This window comes from Canis lupus, chromosome 7 (genome assembly GCF_011100685.1).
Source record: "Canis lupus familiaris isolate Mischka breed German Shepherd chromosome 7, alternate assembly UU_Cfam_GSD_1.0, whole genome shotgun sequence".
NCBI lineage: Eukaryota > Metazoa > Chordata > Mammalia > Carnivora > Canidae > Canis > Canis lupus.
Genome location: NC_049228.1, coordinates 20,760,999 through 20,783,048, shown reverse-complemented (window position 1 = coordinate 20,783,048; position 22,050 = coordinate 20,760,999). Strand labels below are relative to the sequence as shown.

The 22,050-nt window shown below is 35.8% G+C and overlaps 1 protein-coding gene across 9 annotated transcripts in view; it reads left to right on the top strand.

Annotated features, from left to right (window-relative positions):
- RALGPS2 (Ral GEF with PH domain and SH3 binding motif 2) overlaps positions 1–19,963 on the top strand; it is a 158,438-nt gene extending 138,475 nt beyond the window's left edge. For all 9 annotated transcript variants that reach the window (XM_038542383.1, XM_038542381.1, XM_038542386.1 and 6 more), the window contains 4 exons: positions 87–179; positions 8,856–8,961; positions 11,128–11,219; positions 14,294–19,963. In XM_038542383.1, the coding sequence (XP_038398311.1) occupies positions 87–179; positions 8,856–8,961; positions 11,128–11,219; positions 14,294–14,323 (321 nt within the window). In that variant the 3' untranslated portion in view covers positions 14,324–19,963. The remainder of the gene's footprint in view (positions 1–86; positions 180–8,855; positions 8,962–11,127; positions 11,220–14,293) is intronic.
- Positions 19,964–22,050: the final 2,087 nt, after the last annotated feature.

Below are 22,050 nucleotides of genomic sequence, written 5' to 3'. Positions count from 1 at the left end.
CTGTAATGGAGCTAAAGGTCATGGCACTAAGAAAGTAAAGGGACTGAGAAGCTGGTAGTGGTATATTCATGTGTGTGTCTTTTCAGGTAGCATCGTGGACAAAGTATTGGGCAGCTTTGTGTGGGACACAACTTTTTTACTATGCTGCCAAATCTCTAAAAGCTACAGAAAGAAAACATGTAAGTATTTGTCTAAATTGTTAGCCAGAGTTTCACTGCTTTTCCAGAGTTATAAAGAAAGTAGTCCTAATGGAATATAACACTTTGGATTTTTTCCATATTCTAATCCAGAAGTTCTTACATCTATTCCTTGGGTGAGTGTTGTGGTAGAATTATTTTTATTTAGTAAGACCATCCCAGGGAAGGTTTTGGAATAACTTCCACATTCACCAAGTTTCTTTTTTTGAATGCTGTTTTTCCATCAAACGGTCAATAGTGCACATTAGCAATATCTATCTTGGCATCAAAACCTTCCCAAGCCTGAGTTCCTTGTTCAGAAAATAGTTGAAAATTATTGCTTTGGAGTCTCCATTCATAATCTGTAAAATGTGAAAAATTGGGACCATCATCTAAAGTTCTTTCCACTTCAATCTCTGGCGAAGTGGTTTTTCTCAACAGTGAAGAGGAGTAATAGTTACTGTGCTAACTACAGTCCACTTTCTTGTGTGCATATTACTTAGAAGAAGCTTCTCAATGCACTTTTCTCCAAATGTAGAGTCTTCCTATAAATCTTTTTTGCATGCTGTTTTGTTTTTATATGCTAGTAATACAGTGTTTGAAAGGAAGAAATTTTCCATGTTGCATTAATAAAATCCCCTTGAGAAGAATTTTATTTCTAAGTCATGTATTTTGCAGGGAAATTAAGTGGTTTACCATGCTGAGGAAAGGTAATCCACTAAAAAAAAAAAAAAAAAAAAATTCGAGCCTTTTACTATATATAAATTACCCAATGACATTGCATAACTCAGAGAAGCTCTTCTTTATTCTTATAGTTTTGGTTCTTTATAGTGAAACCAGAGGTATAGAAGAGTACATTTTTTGGTTTAAATGAATGTTAGAAGTGCCGTTACGATAGTATCACCTGCCTTCCTTCCTTACTCGCCATACCCACACCTGTCATTGTCCTGAATTCCACATTAATCATTGCCTTTCTTTTCTTTAGAGTTTACCATATATGTTTCCTTAACACATTGCTTCTTTTTTGAACGGTACCTGAATGGAATCATATAAAATCTGAAATTCTGGTGCTTTTTTTCCTTTTGGAAATGGAGAGGGTGGAGGAGGGGCAGAGGGAGAAAGAGAGACTCTTAAGCTTCATGTGGAGCCCAATTTGGGGCTCGATCTCACAACCCTGAGATCATGATCTGAACTGAAATCAGGAGTCAGACACTTAACCAATTGACCCACCCAGGTGCCTCTAAAGTTCTGGCTTTTTGGCCCACTATTGTTTTCCAATTATTTAGAGACCATCCTCTTGTGAAGTAAAGGACTGGGGCTCTTTTTTTGTCAAAGTGACCAATGCTAGCACACCCAACAGAGTTATGCAGATCAGTTCCACCCAAACATTTGGCAGAGTAATTACCTCTGATTAACACTGCTGTCCTCAAGAGGAAGAAAAGGGGTTGCTATAGCTAAATTAAATCCTTTGTGTTCAGATACGGTTAACTCTTCACATAGCCACTTTGAGATGCCTGGCTCGATTTCAGTTAGTTGACAATTATAAAGAAGCAGCTATTCAAAATTAAATGTTTTTTGCTTTGTGCTTGCTTCAGCAGCACATATACTAAATGTTTTTTGTTTTTCCCAAACTCTAATTAGAAAGAAGCCAAATGGGGCAGACCCCGTGGCCCAGCAGTTTAGTGCCACCTTCAGCCCAGGGCGTGATCCTGGAGACCCAGGATCGAGTCCCACATCAGGCTCCCTGCATGGAGCCTGCTTCTCCCTCTGCCTGTGTCTCTGCCCCCCTCTCTCTCTCTCTCTCTGTCATGAATAAATAAATAAAATATTTGAAAGAAAGAAAAGAGAGAGAGAGAGAAAGAGAAAGAAAAAAGAAAGAAAGAAGGAAGGAAGGAAGGAAGGAAGGAAGGAAGGAAGGAAGGAAAGAAGGAAGGAAGGAAGGAAGGAGCCAAATGAAATGAGAGCATAGTGGGTCGTGAGGAAATCAAATTGAGTGCCAAGGAAATGGACTGTATTCCTAATTTTTTTTAATTAAAACTGTTAAGGTTAAAGAAGGAATTACAAGGACTACATAGAGAGTATAGAGACAGGCTCATATTTATATTATGGTATCAATTTTGGAAGAAATGTGGCATGGAACTAAAAGCAATGAAGGAAAAACTTTTTGAAATCCTTTTCAAACAAAATTGAAATACAAATTGGAAGAAAATATTGGCTATATATGAGCAATAGATAAAGTATTAAAATATATTGTATAAACATAGCACCATCTATGTAGTGTTCTTGCCAAAAATTTAACCTGAATCCAATCATGAAGAAACAACCAAATCCAGATTCTGAGACTTTCTATAAGACATTCTATAAGGCTTGGATTCTTAAGACCAGAATTTGGTAGATGGAGGAGGTGGGGGGAACAGGAAGACTATTAGAAATTAGAAGAGACTAAAGAGTCTGAGAAGTAAATGCAATATGTGTACTTTGTTGAATCCTTTTTTTTTTTTTAATTACAAAAGTCATAGTTGGGATAATAAAAGAAACTTTAATATGGACTTTATAAAAAATAATGTGTCTGTTAAATTTCTTAGATACTTATATTGTGGTTATATAGAAATACATTCTTAGGCTACACATACTGAAATATTTAGGACTTGGTTTTATGATGTCTGCAGTTCAAAAAAGATCAAGTAAATGTACAAAATGGAGATTCGTGGATAACCACTGTGGCATTCTTTCGACTTTGTAGTTTCAACCTTTCAAAATTAAAAGCTAGAGGGGAAAAACATTACTAATGAAAATATACTGTTCATATATGTCTATAAATGCAGAAGGAGGAAATCTGGAAACCTGTAAGCCTGAGTTTTCTTACCCTCTATCCAGTGTTTTTGCCTATGAGGAACAGAATAGGCTTGGCCGGGTAGAATAACTAGGGAGGGAGAAGGGGGGGGGGGACTTGTATTATATCTACATTTTTGATGTTTTAAAATGAAAACATTCACTGTAAAAATACCTGTTAACGGAAGTTTATTCATTGTAAAAAAAAAAACAAAAAAAAAACGTTTTGCAGGTATGTTTGAGCCCAACACTGTATGGTACAGAGTGAATAACTACTGTTTGATTAGTTGAATTTTTAAAAACCAAGACTGCACCTGAAAAATATGTAACAAAACTAAAGGCCTTCCACAGCCCAGTGAGAATAGAACAGAACACTAGAAAAAGGGAAGGAGGACATAAATAGAAGATGAAATATAAGTGGCTAATAAACATGAAAACATTACTATTAGGCAAAAACTTTGAAGATCATTAACAGCATTGGCCATGGTGTAGGGAAACAGACTATTATCCATGATTTGCAGAAATTTAAATTGGTATTATTTTTGTGGTGGGCAGTCCAGTCTATATTTAACTTAATAATAACCAGCAGTTCCTTATCTGAGAATCTGTCCTGTGGGAATCCTTGAACAAGTGCACAAAGATATCTGTAGAAGAATATTCTTATAGTGTTTATAATAGCAATCTATAAACACTCAAAATACGTTTCAATAAGGAAATACTGACAAGTGAAAACCACAAGTCAGTATAAATATGCCCCCATTTGTATAGTTGACCCTTGAACAACTAGGTTAGAGGCAGCTACTCCACCTCCCTCCCATGCCTTTGCTGTTTAAAATCTGTGTAAAACTCTCAGCTCCCAAAAAACGTTAACTACCAATAGCTTACTAATTAATGATCAAAAACTTTACCACTAACAGTTGATACATTTTGTATATATATTATATGATGTATTCCTATAATAAAGTAAGCTAGGAAAAAATGATATTAAGAAAATCATAAGGAAAAAAATACACTTACTGTAATGTATTTGTCCAAAAAAAAACAATCGACATTTTAAGTAGACCTGCATAGTTCAAACCTATGTTGTTCAAAGGTCAGCTGTAAATGAAAACCCACAGCATCAAAAAAGTTTTTAGTGTACATACATAGAGAAAGGTCCAGAGCTATACCCCAAATGATGATGAAATTGGGGGAGTGAGATGAGATTCAGCTGGTGGTCAAGGGGCATTTGCACTCTGTATGCTTCAGCCTTCTATACAAAGAGAGGTTTATGTGGCTTATTTTATTTTTTAGGGTTAGGAAAAGAACATTGGAAAATTAGGCTGTCTGCTTTTAACATAAATTATAAGCTGTCAAATCAGCAATTCTGAAGTATTGCCAGTTTCATTCTTCATAGTATTAAAACTTCCTAATTAGCTTTCATTTTTGTAGTACCCATGTTGTTACGAGTATTGTGCTGCATTTGTATTTTTTCCCATTTCTTTAAAATTGTGAAACAAAAATAAAAACATAACTATGTATAGATGAAATTGTGAAACATATGCAAAAGAAGAGTAGTGTACATGTACATTTTAAAGAAAAATATAAATAAACACCTACCTATATAACTCTCCCCCCAGCATAAGAAACAATCTTACCAGAACCATCCACATCTTCCCAGACAGTATCTTCTTCCCTACTTCCAGCCTATCCATGTCCTGAATTTACATTAATTATTGCTTTTTGTTTGTTTAGGATCTTACCACATAGGTTTCCTTAATACATTGTTTTATTTTTTTAGCTGTACCTGAATGGATTCACCTATATAGTCTTAAGCACTACCTTTTTTGCTTAATACTCTATTGTTGAGATTCATCCCAGTTGATGCATAGATGCATATAACCATCACTTATTTCTTTTCACAATTGAATAGTCCTCCATTTTATGAATGTACATACTTTATTCATCATTCAGGGAAGCCTGGGTGGCTCAGCGGATAAGGGCCTGCCTTCAGCCCAGGGCATGATCCTGGAGTCCCAGGACTGAGTCCCACATCAGGCTCCCTGCATGGAGCCTGCCTCTCTCTCTGCCTGTGTCTCTGCCTCTCTCTGTCTCTGTGTCTCTCATGAATAAATAAATAAAAATCTTTAAAATAAAAAAAATTTATTCATCATTCTACTGTTGATAAATATTTGAATGGTTTCCAGTTTTTTACTGTAGCGAGCAGTGCTGCTGTAAATATTTTTGTGCATTATGTTCTCTAGGAATGCAAATGTTCAACTTTATGAGAAAATGCCAGATTGATTTACAAACTCTCAGTAGCATAGTGAGGTTCCTCATTCTTCCATATCTTCACCATACTTGTCATTCTCAAGCTTTTTAATTTTGGCTAATCTAGTTCATATGAAATGATACCTCGTGATTTTAATTTATATACCCCTGATTACTTAATGAGTTTGAAATGTTTTTCATGTTTATTGGTCGTTCGTGTTTCTTTTGTAAAATGCCCGGATAAATATTTTGGGTGATATATTGTTTTTTTTATTAATTGGTAAAAGTTTTTTAAATATTCTGGTCACTAATCTCTTAGTAGTTATGTGTTACAAATATCTTCTTCCAGATTGTTTGACTTGTTTTTTCACTCTCTCTGTGATGTCTATTAGTGAAGAGTTTAATTTTAATTTTTTTTTAAAGATTTTTTTATTCAAGAGAGACAGAGAGAGGCAGAGACATAGGCAGAGGGAGAAGCAGGCTCCTCTCAGGGAGCCCGATGTGGGACTCGATCCCACATCCCGGGATCACATCCTGAGCCAAAGGCAGATGCTCAACTGCTGAGCCACCCAGGCATCCCTAATTTTAAATTAATAAAATTTATGTTTTCCTTTATGGTTCATACTTTCTGAATCATGTTTTAAAATTTTTTCTCAGGCAGCCCCGGTGGCTTAGCGTTTTAGCACCGCCTTCAGCCCAGGGTGTGACCCTGGAGACCCGGGATCGAGTACCACATCGGGCTCCCTGCAAGGAGCTTGCTTCTCCCTCTGCCTGTGTCTCTGCCTCTCTTTCTCTCTCTGTCTCTCATGAATAAATAAATGAAATCTTAAAAAAAATTCCTCTCTAACCTTACATCATTAAGATATTCTCCTGTATTTTCTACTAATAGATTTAGTTTTGCATTTACTTTATAAATCATTGATCCACCTAGAGTCAGAAGCATGTGTGTGTGTGTGCTAGAGAGAGGGAGATGTGATGATTTTTCTGCATGGATAACCAATTTTCCTGGCATCATTTATTGAACAGTTCATTGTTCCATCATCAGTCTGCAGAGTCCACTCTTGTCATATGAATTTGCATCTCTATACCCAGATTGCTCTTTGACTTCCATTCCATATCCCAGCCCAGTAGCCCATGGCCTCAATTACTATAGCTTTATGAGTCTTGATGTGTATCCAGGGCAGGTCCTGACTAATTGTTCTCAGGAGTGTATTGTCTGTCTCTGCTGCTTTGCTCTTGTATATAAATTTTAGAATCAGCTTCTCAAGTTCCACCTAATATTCTACTGAAATGATACTGAATCTATATAGACTTAGGGAGAATTGACATCTTTACAAATCAAAAATTTTTTTCATCTCACAGTGTTTCTTCATTTATTTATGTCTTCCTGGATGCCTTTTAATGGTTATATTTTCCCTGTATATCTTTTGTTACATGTATTTTTAGGTACCTCTCTCATAAATGACTTTTATATTTCTTGTGCATGGAATTACAGTTGACTTTCCTACTCATTTTTTCCAAGCATCCTTGCTCATCATTCTTATTAACTTGGTAGAGTTGAGTGGATTTTCTTTGTCAATATTATCATCTGTGAGTAATGGCAGTTTTGTTTCTTCCTTACTCCTTATACCTTTTGCTTCCTTTTTGTTATTAAGCTGACTGGGTCTTCAAATTCTGTATTGAGTGGAAGTATCAATGGTGGACGTCCTTGTCGATATTCATCTTGAAATGTTTTTAGCATCTTATAGTTGAGTATATGTATTGCAGGGTTTTAATTTGGGGATTTTTTTTCTTTTTTTTTTTTCTTTTCTTTTTTTTGGTCTTTCCTGCCTTATTTTGATTTGGTTCTTGTGTAGGTTTTGTTTGCTTGCTTGGTGGATACTCTTCATTGAATTAGATAGTTCCCTTCTATTCCTAGTCTGTCACAAATATGCATTATATTTTAGTAAAGGCTTTCTGGGTAAAATGAGGTGAACATATTTTTTTCTTTTTTGATCTATTAATATGGTGATTTATTTTAATAATTTTTCTGAAGTTCAAAAAATAATTTTTTTAAAGTTGAACTAATCTTGCTTTCTTGAAATAAACCCAACTTAATTGCATTAGTTGATTTCTAACATTAAACCAATCTCACATGCCTCAGATAAATCCACATTGATCATCATGTATCAGTTTTTTTTGTTGTTGTTTTTTTTTGTTTTTTTTTTTAAGATTTATTTGAGAGAGCAGGAGGGGTAGAGGGAAAGAGAAAGGATCCCAAGCAGACTCGATAGAGGGCTCAATCTCACAACCATGAGATCATGACCTGAGCAGAAACCAAGGGTCAGGTACTCAACCGACTCTGTCCTCCAGGCACCCCATCAGCTTTTTTATACACCAGTATTTTATTTAACATTTTTTCATTTATGGTCATGAATGAGATTAACCTAATTTTGTGATCATCTATAACAGTCCTTTTTTCATTACATGTATTTCAAGTATAACTTTTTTTTTTTAAGATTTTATTTATTTATTCATGAGAGACACAGAGAGAGAGAGAGAAGCAGAGACACAGGCAGAGGGAGAAGCAGGCTCCACACAGGGAGTCTGATGCGAAACTCGATCCCGGGACTCCAGGATTGTGCCCTGGGCCAAAGGCAGGCGCTAAACTGATGAGCCACCCAGGGATCCCTCAAGTATAACTTGAATAGAAAAGTAACAGGCATACTAAGAATACCTTTTTTTGAGAAATATAAGACTATATTATTAAGAATTGGCTGGGGCACCAGAGAGACTCAGTCTGTTGAGCTGAGTCTCTTGATCTCAGCTCAGGTCTTGATCTCTGGGTTATGAGTTCAAGCCCCACTTTGGGCTCCATGCTTAGCATGGAGCCTACTTTAAAAAAAAAAAAAAAAAGAATTATCTGATAGCACTGCTAGTTTAGTAAATCAAGTTTCAGATAATACCCCTATTACAGGGGATCCCTGGGTGGCGCAGGGGTTTGGCACCTGCCTTTGGCCCAGGGCGTGATCCTGGAGACCCGGGATCGAATCCCACATCGGGCTCCTGGTGCATGGAGCCTGCTTCTCCCTCTGCCTGTGTCTCTGCCTCTCTCTCTCTCTCTCTCTCTCTCTCTGTGACTATCATAAAAAATAAAAATAAAAAATAAATTAAAAATTAAAAAAAATACCCCTATTACATTGTATACCTTAAACTTATACTGTGTTATATATTAATTACATCTCAATAAAGATGCATAAAAATATAACACATCTATTAAAATGCAGGTGTGTTCCCTAATAAGGAAGGGGTGAGGAGCAGCATAGTAAAGGATGGAAAAAAACAACATAGACAATCATGGTTTTTGGGAATTGAGACTCAGACAGGTTTTGATAACAGAGTTGAAGCTAGGAAGGATCCAGAGAGTAGGAGACTGTCTAAAGAGGGCATGCCTAAATGAAATTTAGTAGTAAGAAAAAGGCTATGAGCAGACTTAACCAACATGAAGTCACAAATCTTCTCTCTCATGGGAGAAAATGAAAATATTCTTATCCTTAACTTTTGCTTAGGATGAACCATAAATTTCATGTTTCCATTAATGCTCTTTTTATCTTTCAGTTCAAATCAACATCAAATAAGAATGTATCTGTGGTAGGATGGATGGTGATGATGGCTGATGACCCAGAACACCCAGATCTCTTCTTGCTGACTGACTCTGAGAAAGGTGAACCATTAGAATATCTAGGGTTTAATGTACTGACTGTGCATAACATTCAGTTGGTCAAAACATAATTTAACTGGAATATTTGACCAGGAAGTTGTTGATACAGTTTTCTCTCTTGGGAGATCATTCTGTCGCATAATGTATAGTAATGATATCAATATTTTTAGGTATCAATATCTATTGTAAGTGTATTTTCTTTGCTGCATGGGCATAAGCTTGAAATTAAAAGCCCACGTAATCCTTTGGGAGCTAAGAATCAGCCAGGGAGGGAGGGAAGGAGGGGATTGGGGAATCTATATGCAGTACCCCTTATTTTATTCCATGAAATAAATTATTAAATTCTCAATGTGTCAGAGATTTTTCTCTAATAAGTGATTTTTATTCCATCATTTTTAAGTAAATTAATTGGTTATTTAACTCCTACCACTTTCCAAATAAGTATAATAATTAATACTTTGATTACAATATAGAGAGAGACTTATGAATGAAATTATTGACTGTTGACCAGAGGAGTTTTTACAAGTGGATCAGAGAAGTCAGAGGGTGGGCCCTGTGGAATCAGATCCTACCTCCTGACCCTGTGTACATCTTTTAAGGGGAGATCGCAGGCACCATCTGAATAGATCCATACTTGACTGCTGCTCTTCTTTCATAGCAACTGCCAGCTGTTGATAAGCACCTCAAAGGAAGCCAGACAGGAAATTCTTTCATGTCTGCCCAGAATCTTCCACTGCAGCAACTCACCACTAAAATTATATTTATTTATATTATATTATATATGTATACAATTAAATTTTGACCTCTATTTAGGTCTATTTATTTTTTAACAGATACTCTGCTGTTAGGATATGATAGCATTTTAAGTGAAAACTTAAGCAAATATATTGGATATGGAAAAAAATAGTAGCAAAATGTCTCATTTTGAGATGAAATGTATTGACTTACATAGAGTAAAGACTCCTTGCTCAGCATTCTGAATTCAAAGTCCCTGCCCCACCCCTCAAATCCCAAACATATTATTCATAAAATTACATTTTAAGAGATCATTTTCGTTGGGCTTAGTTAACAAATTCTTTATTTTCTTTCAGTTTCCCTAGTATAGCTTGATAGTACTATTTCTAAGTAGCCAAGGTTTTTGTGACATCTATACTAATGGTCTCTTGTTGGGGGAGAAGAAAGTAGATAAATGACAGCTATGGGCAGCTTAATTGTACATATGCCTTATTCAGATTGATCTAATGACCACATCTGAGTTCAAGTAAAACAGTATTATTTAACATTAAACATTTGGTAAAGAAACTGTTGCTTCTGAAAATGGAAAGGTTCTTTGAGTGTTCCAGTCCCAAAAGAAAGCTCTGTCATGCCTAAAGAAAAGTCAGGCTCTTAGGCCATTGAGTGCAGTTATGAAGAAGAGAGTAGAATTCCATACTAATTGGGAAATAAAATGAACTTAGGTCAATGAAAAAAGGGAATAAAACTCAACTTAGGGCAGGCTTCAGTATATGAATCCTTTCTTTTTTCAGTTTATCACCTTAGTACATACAACCATATAAGATATATTTATTATGTGTCAGCCTTCAATTAGTCAACATAAATCCTAAATATGTACAACACAGATGAATTTCTAATTTTCTAAAAGAAAAAAGTAACTCTTCAGATTTTCCCAGAAAGCCCTTGGTAGACCCAGAAATCTGTAATGATTTTGGCAAATGTAATTAACAGCTAAAAGCATAGTTGATATTGGTGTTGGCTAATTAATTCTTAATCACATTGAACACCTAATGTTTAAGTGTTAAACATGTTAAAGTGTTTTGCTTGTAAAAACTTAATATTAACATTTTCTGTACTCTCAATCCCACATACAAATCTAGAGGAGCCAAACAATTTTTTTAAATATGTTTTAAAGAACCTTTAAGGAGACAGAAATACCTCTCTTCCAGTTCATAACCAGCACAACAAATGACTTTCTGAATAAATGATAGCATGTGAATGTAGCATAGAGAACTCTTCTTTTTATTTGTATTAGAAAATCAGGTGTTCGAGATAGAGAATTCTGAAATTGAGAATTCTAGTCATGTTTTATTTTGCTTTTTGATATCTGGCTAAATATTATATTTCTGAGTCCTTAAAATTTTATTATTTTCCTCTTGTTTTTAATAACTTTAGGAAACTCCTACAAGTTTCAAGCTGGCAACAGAATGAATGCGATGCTATGGTTTAAACATTTGAGTGCAGCCTGCCAAAGCAACAAACAACAGGTGAGCAGTTCCTCTCAGTCCTCCAAATTGTCTGTAACTTAGGACTGTCTTTAAAAGAGTTCCAAGGGTAGTAAGCAGACTAATTTTATGAATGAAGAGGAAAAATGATACTGTTTTTATTCTTTTTTCTTACTGACAACCATCAGCAAGACATGAAGTCCTCATTTTAGTGAGGAGATGGTCAATAAATAATGAACAAATAAATTTTCATATGAACACTATATAAAGAACTATATATAAAACTATATAAAGAAAACAAAATAGAATTATGTGATACAGAGTGATGAGAGTAGACACAACTCTATATAAATACAAGTGAGCAGCAGAGATCTCCCCGAAGACACTGACATGAATGACAAGAAAGAACAGTCCTTTGAAGATGAAGAGGGCAAAGGCTGGTGGTGGGCTGGAAAGGTCAAAGTTCCTGAGGCTGGAAGCAGCTTACAGTGTCCGAAAGAGGCCAATGTAGCCCATGTCAGTAGAATATAGTGAGAGGCAAAGAAACAGAGAGGTAAAGGGGTAAAACTTAGATGGCACTTTAATAAAAATTATTCTGATTCACCTTTATTAATAACCTGATGCAGGTTCCTGCAGTTACAGTGAAACCCAAGACCATTTGGATTTCTTTGTTTTTATTTTACTGACACAAAGATGGTCTAATTCAAAGGCTCTCTGCTGCAAGGGAGAATGAAGCCATGGTGTTGTTTTCCCCAAACCCTGTGGCAGATCTAAAGTTGAACCACAAATTGGTTAGAACATATGTAAAATAAACATCACTCCAATTATGGAGATATTTGTAGACCAGTTTTTAGTTGAATATATTTGAAGACCATTGATTTCAGGTACTGAAATTCAGAAGTGTACAGGTAAATGTTTTCCATACTCTAATTTTGAATAATACTCTATGTAAGTTTACATCGCGTATTAAAAGTATTTTTTGGGGCAGCCCGGGTGGCTCAGCGATTTAGTGCCGCCTTCAGTCCAGCGCATGATCCTGGAGACCTGGGATCAAGTCCCGCATCAGGCTTCCTGCATGGAGCCTGCTTCTCCCTCTGCCTGTGTGTGTTGCCTCTGTGTGTGTGTGTGTCTCTCGTGAATTAATAAATTAAATCTGTAAAAAATTAAAATTAAAAAATAAAAATTAAAAAAAAAGTATTTTTTACCCTGTGCTGTCAGGACCAAAGTTATTAACCCCCCCCCCTTTTTTTATATATAAAGGAAGAAACTAAACTTCAGAAATATTAAATGACCTACACAGGGTCAAACAAATATCTTTATCCTTTAGGTCCATTCTTTTTAAACACTGTTAGATTAAGTTCTATTCTCTTACAATTTTTATTTCAAATATATGTATGAAAGACTAATAGCGGTATTTGGTATCATTTTTAACACCCTCCATTAAGGACATAAAATGCCATAGAACAAAGACTACTTTCTTGCCGTTGTCAAGTTAGTATCTGGGACAGGAATGAAAGAAACAGACCTTCTTTTGCCTAGACTGAGCTTATGTGCAACTCAGCTTGCAGTCTTTAAATGTGCTTAAAGTATTAAGTATCGTTTTTTTAAAATCTCAGATTTCAAGATTGATCTAGACAGTGTATGCATACCAACATATTCAATTTCTTTTGCTTTATTAGTGGACTTTCCAGATGAACAAGTCAGCCAAATGTGTGTAAGTGAGTTTTATTTGTTTGTGTGCTTGGAAGAATCAGAGTAGTGGCAAATGTATAAATAAAAGCTGTAAAATCTGAAAATTTTTAGTAGAAGACGCTGATTCATCCAAGTACAACACCTTAAATCACATTTAAGGAACTTAGGAGGAAATAAACTTTATTTAAACATGGGTTTCGTATAACCAGATCTGAGAATTTATACTTTATAAACACTGGAGCAGTTTTATTATATTTGATTTATGATTCAGTTGTGATTGTATTATTGAAGAATTTTTCATTCAGAAGGTGACACATGTAAAGAAACTGCCCCTCCTCTTTTTATTGAGTATCCTAGGTTTTCAGAAAAAGATTACTAAAGTGATAGCTGTTAGGCTGGGTTTTTTTTTTTTTTTTAATTCGGTTAATTAACATGTATTATTGGTTTCAGAGGTAGAGGTCAGTGATTCATTAGTCTTATATAAAACCCAGTGCTCATCCCATCACGTGCCCCCCTTAATGCCTCCACCTCCCCTTCAGTGACCCTCAGTTTATTTCCTGTGATTAAGTAAGCTGTTTCAAAGGATAGAGAAATGACCACTGAAGTGGGACTATATCTCCCAGTACAACTTTAGGAAACAGATAGTAATGGTTAAGAGTGTTTTTTTTTTTTTTAAGATGGTGAAACTCTTCTTTAGTTTTTGACTAGAAGACTCATCAGCTGATTTTTTTTTAAACAAAATATATTCACATTTCAAAGAATTATTGTGGAATTTCTCCTCACTACAATGTGAACTCCATCCATGTCTTGTTGATATCTATACAGAATCAAATTAAATTCAATCCAGTCTATAAGCCTCAAACTTATATAACCTGTTGATTTTTCAGAGTCATCAAGTGTTATTAGATCAGAATTTATCTAACAATGAGTTTTGTTCTTTCATGCTTACTTTCATGATGACGTCACAGAGAAATGCTTAGTAATGTTCATTATAACATTATCTGTGCTGGTTGTAAAAATGTGCATACTGGAATTCCTGGTAACACATATACTGAGGAAATAGATGATGATAAGTCTGTTTGTTGGAGTGTCACCCTAACTAGACCTACACTTCTTTTCTCATTCATTTGTTCACTCAGCAAACATCTGCCGAGGGCCTTGCATTAGACAAGAAAGATACCATCTCCACCCTTTCTCTTGTTCCAATTTCAGTTTTTTGGAAAGGGAGTATTAACTCAATGATTTTCTCAAAAATGTTCTAGCATATTTTATTCATTATTCATAAATGATTGTAGTACCTTCTGTCAGATTCCTTTTTTAAAAGGCTATTTGGGCTTACTTAAATTGACGAGGAAAGATAAGAAATAGTACTTTGAAAAACAACTTTTAAATACTGTCAGTTTTCTAATGCTTATATTTTTAAGGTTCCTACAAACTTGATGACTTTTGAGTAGAAGCCTAAGAAAGAAGCAAGGTGAACTGTTGCCCCTGAATGAGAGCAAGGAGCTGATGAAAGCGCCAGCTATAAACCAGTTCTGTGCCAGGAGGAGCCCAGAGGCTCCGGCTCAGCCTTTGGAGTTCTGAACCAAAAAAGCACTAATTTCAGGGAATGAAGTGAGATATTCCCAGAGAACAAATTGGAGTTACAAAACAAACTGCCATGGACCATGCTTCTTTTCTCTGAACTGACCTGCGGAAACCACTGCCTTAAAAGAATGAAAGGAAAACCAACATGAAACACCAAATAGTGTGTGTGAATCTTCTGGCGGTGCTGTGCTTGGAATAGATCGTAGCTAATTTGCATTTCTTTTAACTTTGTACTAATTTTGGAGGGGGGAATTGCCTTTTTTAGATACACTTTAAAAAGGAAAAACCTATTTCTTCTGGGTTTGTGAGGGGCTGGTTTTGAATGGAGGGGTTAGGATAGTCTGCCTGAGGAGGATGCTCCCAGCAGCCTACCCGAGGTATTTCAAGTAACCTGCTGCCTCACTGGCTCTCGCACAGAAGGAGGTTAGGAATTAGACATGTTCATAATGTGAGTTGTTGGGGTGCGTTTGGGATTGGGGGCGGGAGTTGTTTTGAATGAGGGGAGATTTTTTTTTTTTAAACACTAAACTTCTGAAACTTAGTACTGTATGGGGAACCTCATTTCCTGCAGGAGGCATAAAGGCTGAGTGTTCCTATTCCAAATGCTCTTTTCAAGTGGGCCTCAGAAAACATGGTTGTTTTTAGCTGGGTTTAATATTTAGCCTTCTATATGAACTTCTTATTGGACCACAGATCTGCTTAGTAAAGAACCGTAATCCCAACCTAAACTATTCTGAGATTTTACAATATTTTTTTTCAAGTTAATTGAATTATCCCTTCTACCAGTCACTGATGATTTTTGTCGTCAAGAGGATTTACTGATATTTCATCAAAACATTTTCTTTTATAGCATTTAATGTACACAATACCAGTTTTTTTATTATTATTATTTGTTTTCATTATTTTTGTTAAATACAAGATTCAGGATCACATTTGTTTAAAAGAGCTTCTGCATATGTATGTGTGTATGTATTTTATCACAAGGCACACAAAATAATTTTAAAAGGGAAAAAGGTGAAAGATTGAGATTCTGGGAATCTCAAGTATCAAAACTTTCCTTCTTCTATAACTTCCCTTTATTACAAAACACTTTTCTGAAAACTTACTATAGGTCCCGGCCATGAAACCATATTTTGTCAGTAGTTGACCAAGCTGTTTTGCGAGAGCTTTTTCATGCAACAGTGCATTTAATTTCTAGAGTAAATGTTGAATTCCAAAAAGAAAAAAGAAAAGTTTAAAGGTGAGCTGCCTTAGAGTTTTAACAAAAAAATGGCACGCGAACAAAGGCTATATGTTAGATGTTATAAACTCATGGGGCATCCTGTATTTTAGCAATGGCCCAGAATAAGAAATGCTTTTTGACTGATCTCTTCCAATAAACTTGTAATACTTTGGGCCTCATGTAAAATTTCCCACATTTGCATTCTTAGAGAATTTCAGACTTTTTTTTATCATGAATATTTCATTCTTGAAGCCATAAAACTTAAACATTAAATAGAAAATATTGCCCACAGAATAATTAGCTAAAAGTCTATCCAAAGAATGTAGAAGAGCTTTTGGAAAGGATGTTAGGAGTTCAAATATTTTTCTCATATAGCAGAGTTAGAAATTCCATTATTTCTGGTTTTGTGGAAAGCGATATGGACTAGAGAGGGCAAAATGTTGCCTGTGCTAAGTGAGTTTTCAATTAATGATTTTCCAAGCTTAACCCATTTTGGGTACAGAGAAAGACACCACCTGCATAGCCAGCAGTATTACTATATAGACCTTGCACATCTTTCGTTTTACATTGTTTTTTTTTTTTAATTCTTAATTTGTGTATTTCTCTTCAGAAATAAGTGTTTTTAACAGTGTAAGTGCTTTTTAAAAAATACTGTGGATGAGAACCCTGTGGATTTTTTATTATTGTTTTGTTTGTCATAAATAAGCTAAAGTAGATAAATTTGTAGGTTAACCATATTTGGGGAGATTTGCAACTGGAAGTCAGAGCCTGACATACAGTTTTGCCAAAGAGAGCTAACCTGGAAGATGTGTTTGATATTTCAGCTCTAAACATTAAGGGATACTTGCACAAGTAAAGAATAATGTTCAAATTTGGTGAATAGCCCTTATATAGATTTGTGGCCTCTGACTGAGCAAAACCTTTAACATAAGTGTGCGGTAGAAGTAGCCATTGTTCTTCTATCTTCAAATCTGTCTATTCGAAAGATTAGACATAGCTTTTGAAGACTATTTTAGCATTTGAAGCAAATGGAAACCCGTGAGAGAAGTAAATTAAAATAGCATAGGTGAATTTTTTATCTATAATTCACCAAATGATATAATAATTCAAGCAAAGAAAATAGGTCACCAAAATATATTAAATATTTAGGTAGCTTATTAGTAGGAAGATGAAATTTTTTTCCTCTTATTAAGGTTATGCTTAATAAATTAGTAAATTAGTGACTCAAAAGCTGTGAAATTTCTATCACTATTAAGCTCATTTGTTTCTCCTAGCCAAGAACAACTCATTAGAAATTCCATTATAATTTACATTTAAGCTAGTTTATGATAAGCATAAATATTGGCATATTATGTGGCCTGGTGTAGTAGTATATAATACTAGCCAAAATACAGTTTGAGGCACATCTCATTTATTTCACTGTTTGTTTGAACATGGAAGCTTATTTTTCATACAGAAGTAACATTACTTTTTAAAATACAACTATAAAAAGAACTGCATAATAATGACCTTCAGACACTAGTTTTGGTTTCATGCCCCCTCTGTGTTTGTACTTCGCTTTATTTTTTCAGAAGTATTATTTTTACTGTAATCTCCAGACTATAAGAATTGAAAGAGGACTGATCAAACACACCTTCCTATAGCATTTTCTTCACTATGTAAATATGATTTGTATAAACATTACAAAAAGGGGTCCAAACAATTTGAGTATATTTTTTTTCTCCCTGGGTATGTGCTTCAGTGACCATTTGTTTTTCTTTGTAAAAATGCCATATGACTGTCCCACTACTTTTTGTGTAGACTCTCTTGGTATTGGGTCTTTCCATGGGTCAAGAGTTAGGATAGTCATAGCTCCCAAGTTTTTATAAGTGACTTTATTCCTCTTCTGGATGACTTCTAGAAGAGCCCAAGGAGCACTACTGTTCTAGAAGGGAAAATGTTTGCCATCTGTGGTGTATACACTCCATGGATTAGTTAAACCTGGGCGCCCTGGGATTACTAAGATTTACCTGGCCGCATAACTTGAGCAGAAGTCTTTTGAGCTTAAACCTGCAAGCTATACCCCTTTCCTACTGAAAACAAAACTCTAAGGCATTGATCAGAAATCTATAATAAAAGTAGACTTCATCCATTAACTTCTTAAAGAATATTTCCACTATTGATTTCCTTATTTTCTGAGGCACATTCCTTTCCTCCAGTTTTTAAACCACCATATTACCTTCTTCTGCCAACAAGGGGTAGCAGTGTTGCTTCACAGAGGATAATTTTTAATAAAAGAAACCCTCTGCTTCAACGGCTTTTGAAATCATTGGATCCCTTTTTGAAAGTGAAGATGAGCTCACCTGGGCCCCAGTGGAACTGTATGTAGTGCTGCTGTTGCATGAGCAGATGATACAGAGCGAGTGGTGAGGTTTACCTGGCCTTTTCAGTGACCTTCTAGGGCTTGCTCTCATTTTCTCTCCTTTTGTACTACTTTTTTCAAACATAGTAAATTTATGATTTTACAGCCAGAGTTGTATTCTGTTTTTTCTAAGCTTTGAGATACAAACATTTAATCACATTGATGAGCATTATTTTCCATGTGAAGTCAACCTTTTCAAAATGATCTAAGTCCTTTTTGGTCTTGTTCCCCTAAAAATGGCTTGTAACTAAAGTGACTTTTTTTTTTTTTCCCATTTAGAGGATTCTGATGAAAGATCTGTGCATTGCAAACTTAGAGTCATTGAAAGCAATTTCAGTTACACCGGTATCTCAAGTTGGAGTGTGGGGAAAATTTGGTCAGTGCCTTAACAATTTGAAGACCAATTTTAGGGCATCGAGTATGACAATAATCATTTGCCCTCTTACTCCTCTTATTTCAGGAGTGTGTGCTATCCCTCTCTCCACCAGCTTACTCTTTGTCCCAGCAAGTGTAAGAGAGTCTGTACAGATGCCTCCAGGTAATTGTTGCAGCCCTCCATGGTCTTGAGTCTTTTTAGACAAGCTCCCTCTCTGCTCTTCTCCTGCCAGGATAGGAGATTAAAAATATGCCCACCCAAGTCAACCTTTAGATGAGTACTTATAAGAACAACTTTGAAGAGCATCCATCCAGCTGAGTTTGTTTTTATTTTGTGGTGTTGATGTTGTTTGGAGCATTGATTTAATTATGAGGCTTTTCAGAAAATCCCTAAAAGAATACATTGCAGCCAGAAGGATTATTTGTTGGGGTTTTATTAAAGCTACTGCAATCTTGTAATGAGATTTGACCAAAAATGAGATTTAGATTGGTTCATTCTCCTATTTAAATAAGACTCAGAACAAACAGGCAGTCACTTAACCTACCAGATATTGTTTCCTTGGAAATACTGTGTCAGGAAGGTGAAAACAATGTCAATATTTAAATTCAAAGGGAAACTAAGAGACTAAACTAGCTTTCTTAGTCAAAACAAAACTTGGAGACATTTTGCTTCTCTGAGACTCTTGCAAGATCTGGAGCTACTGTTGTTCAACTGAGTTAAGATGCTATTTTCACATATTTTAAGGACTAGTACATTCCAGAATAGGGAAGCAGACGTAATTGTTAAAGCCAAAAGAAAGGTTGACTGATCTTTGAGGGTTATTAGCAGAATTCAAATTTTGATTCTAGTCATTTGGCCTGCAAAGTGGTGACGAGATTAAAGGAATGGAATGCATAATTAGAATGCTTTGGGACTCAACTTTTTTAATAGATGAGCCGAAAATTTCATAAATATTACCTGTGCTTTAGATCCCAGGTAACCAATGCTGTTTCCCCTAAAGATATCACCTGTTAGGACTATTCACAAATATAGTCCAATAATTATTGACTTATCAGGTGTGACACAGTAGCTAATTATAAGTCATCAGACTTTCAAGAGTTTCTACATTTTAATTGTTGACAAATTTATTGTTTTACAGCCCACGGAAGTGTGTATGTGTGGGGGGAGGCGGTGGGGAGCTTGTTCATAATGTAATCTACAGGAGATAAACATACAGGAGATAAACATCTGTGGGGGTAAATATCCAATGATGATAATATACAGGAAAACACAAGCCATTTTTATTCTTCTTTATCCCAATTAACTTGAGGTACTCCCAATGATGAAGCTCTCGATTGCACTATGACCTCCCTGAGTGATGTGCAGCTTGGTTCCTCTCTCACTTTCTGTTTCTGTTTAATATGCAAATGTGAGTGTGAGATCTTCAGTGTGTTTGCATAAGCTAACTTAAAATGAATTTAAGTACAGTTTTCTGAAACATTTCTATTGAAATAAATTACTTAAAAATACAGATTGTGTGGGGATAATTTGTTGCCATATTTACATTTTTATCATTAACATTTAAAAGGCATTTTATCATTAAGTTTTAAATAAGTGATCTAACTTGATCTTTTTCCCTTTTCTAAACTAGTTGACGAGGTTTTTGTTGTCACAGGAAGCTTCTCTCTGAGTCCTGGAATGGCTCTTGGCTCTGGCATGCTGACAGGGTCTGGAGGAATAAGGGTCATAGGTCTACTTTTTCCAGCTTCATCCTCACCTCCCAAGTATATGATATATGAGCAATCACCAAAAAGGCCTTCTTTGCTAATATGTCCTGTATTTCATAGATTCCAAGGCATGACGTTATCCTGTATGAAGTACAGAAATAGCTGTACTGTAGTCAGCCTCTAAGTCATTGGCTGAGGTGTTGGTTATGCCCCATCTAAGAATTCCACATGAGCTTGCCTCCAAGAATGAGTTTTCAACAATTTCCTCTCTGACAGCCTCTGAAAATGTTCACTGTCCCTGTATCAGAACCAAAAGAGCATCAAATCTCCGATGGCGTCAACCATCTTTACTTCACAACGTGCTACCTTTGTCTAACAGGAGTTTTCCATATGCACATGCTCAGATTCTGGGTTCCCCTCTCTGTTTCATTAGCTGTTTGTCCTTGAGCCAGTACCAGCATACTTCAGAGCTACTGTGTTTTTTACAAACTGAAGATTTGTGGCAACCCTGCTTCGCACAAGTCCTCAGGCGCCATTTTTCCAACAGCATTTGCTTTGTCTGTCACATTTTGGTAATTCATTATTTCAGATTTTTGCATTATTAATATGTTTGTTCTAGTGATATGTGATCAGGGATCTTTGCTATTATTGTAATCGTTAGAGGTCACCACAAATCACTCCCATATATAAAGCAACAAACGTGTATTCTGACTGCTACAACAACTGTGATTCCTCCATCTCTCCCTCTCCTTGGGCCTCCCTGCTCCGTGAGACACAACAATATTGGAATTAAGCCAGTTAACCCTACAGTGACCTCTCTGTGTTCAAGGGAAGAGACGAGTTGTAGGTCTCTCACTTTAAATTAAAAGCCAGAAATGAGTTTAGTCAAAAAAACAAGATAGGCTAAAAGGCAGGCCTCTTGCCCAAACAATTGGCCAGGTTGTGAATGCAAAAGGAAAGTTCTTGAAGGAAATTACAGATGATACTTCAGTGAACACACAAATGATAAAAAATCAAAACAGCCTTAATTGCTGATCTGGAGAAAGTTCTAATAGTGTGGACAAAAGATACAACAATCACAACATTCCCTTAAACCAAAGCCTAGTCCAGAGCAAGGCCCTAATTCTCCTGAATTCTGTGAAGACCGAGAGGTGAGGAAGCTGCAGAAGAAAAGTTGGAAGCTAGCATTCATTTATGAGGTTTAAGGAAAGAAGCCAACTCCATAACTCAAAAGTGCAAGGTGAGGTAGCAAGCCTTCCAGAAGGCTGAGCTAAGATAAAATGTAGATGAAACAGCCTTATATTGGAAGAGGATGTCATCTAAGACTTCAGTAGCTGGAGAAGTCACTGCCTAACTTTAAAGGAAGGCTGGCTCTCTGGTTAGGGCCTCATATATAAGGGTGATATTAAATTGAAGCCAGTGCTCATTTTCCCATTCTGAAAATCCTAATGCTCTAGAAATGGGCCAAACCTTGATGACAACACTTTTTTACAACATGGTTTGCTGAATATTTTAAGCCCACTGTTGAGACCTTCTCAGGAAAAATAAATAAATTGCTCACTGACAATTCAAGAGCTCTGGTGGAGATTTATGTTGCTTTAGTGCCTGCTAATACCACACTCATTCTACAGTCAAGGAGTGACTTTGACTTCTACAGATCAAGGCGTGATTTTGCCTTTTAAGTCTTATTTTTTAAGAAATACATTTTGTGGGGCACCTGGCTGGTTCAGTTAGTGGAGTGTGCAACTTGATCTCGGGGTTGTGAGTCGAGCACCACATTAGGTATAGAATTACTTAAAAATAAAATCTTTAAAAAATATATAATTCATAAGGCTACAGCAGCCACAGATAGTGATTCTTCAAATGAATCTGGGCAAAGTAAATTGCAA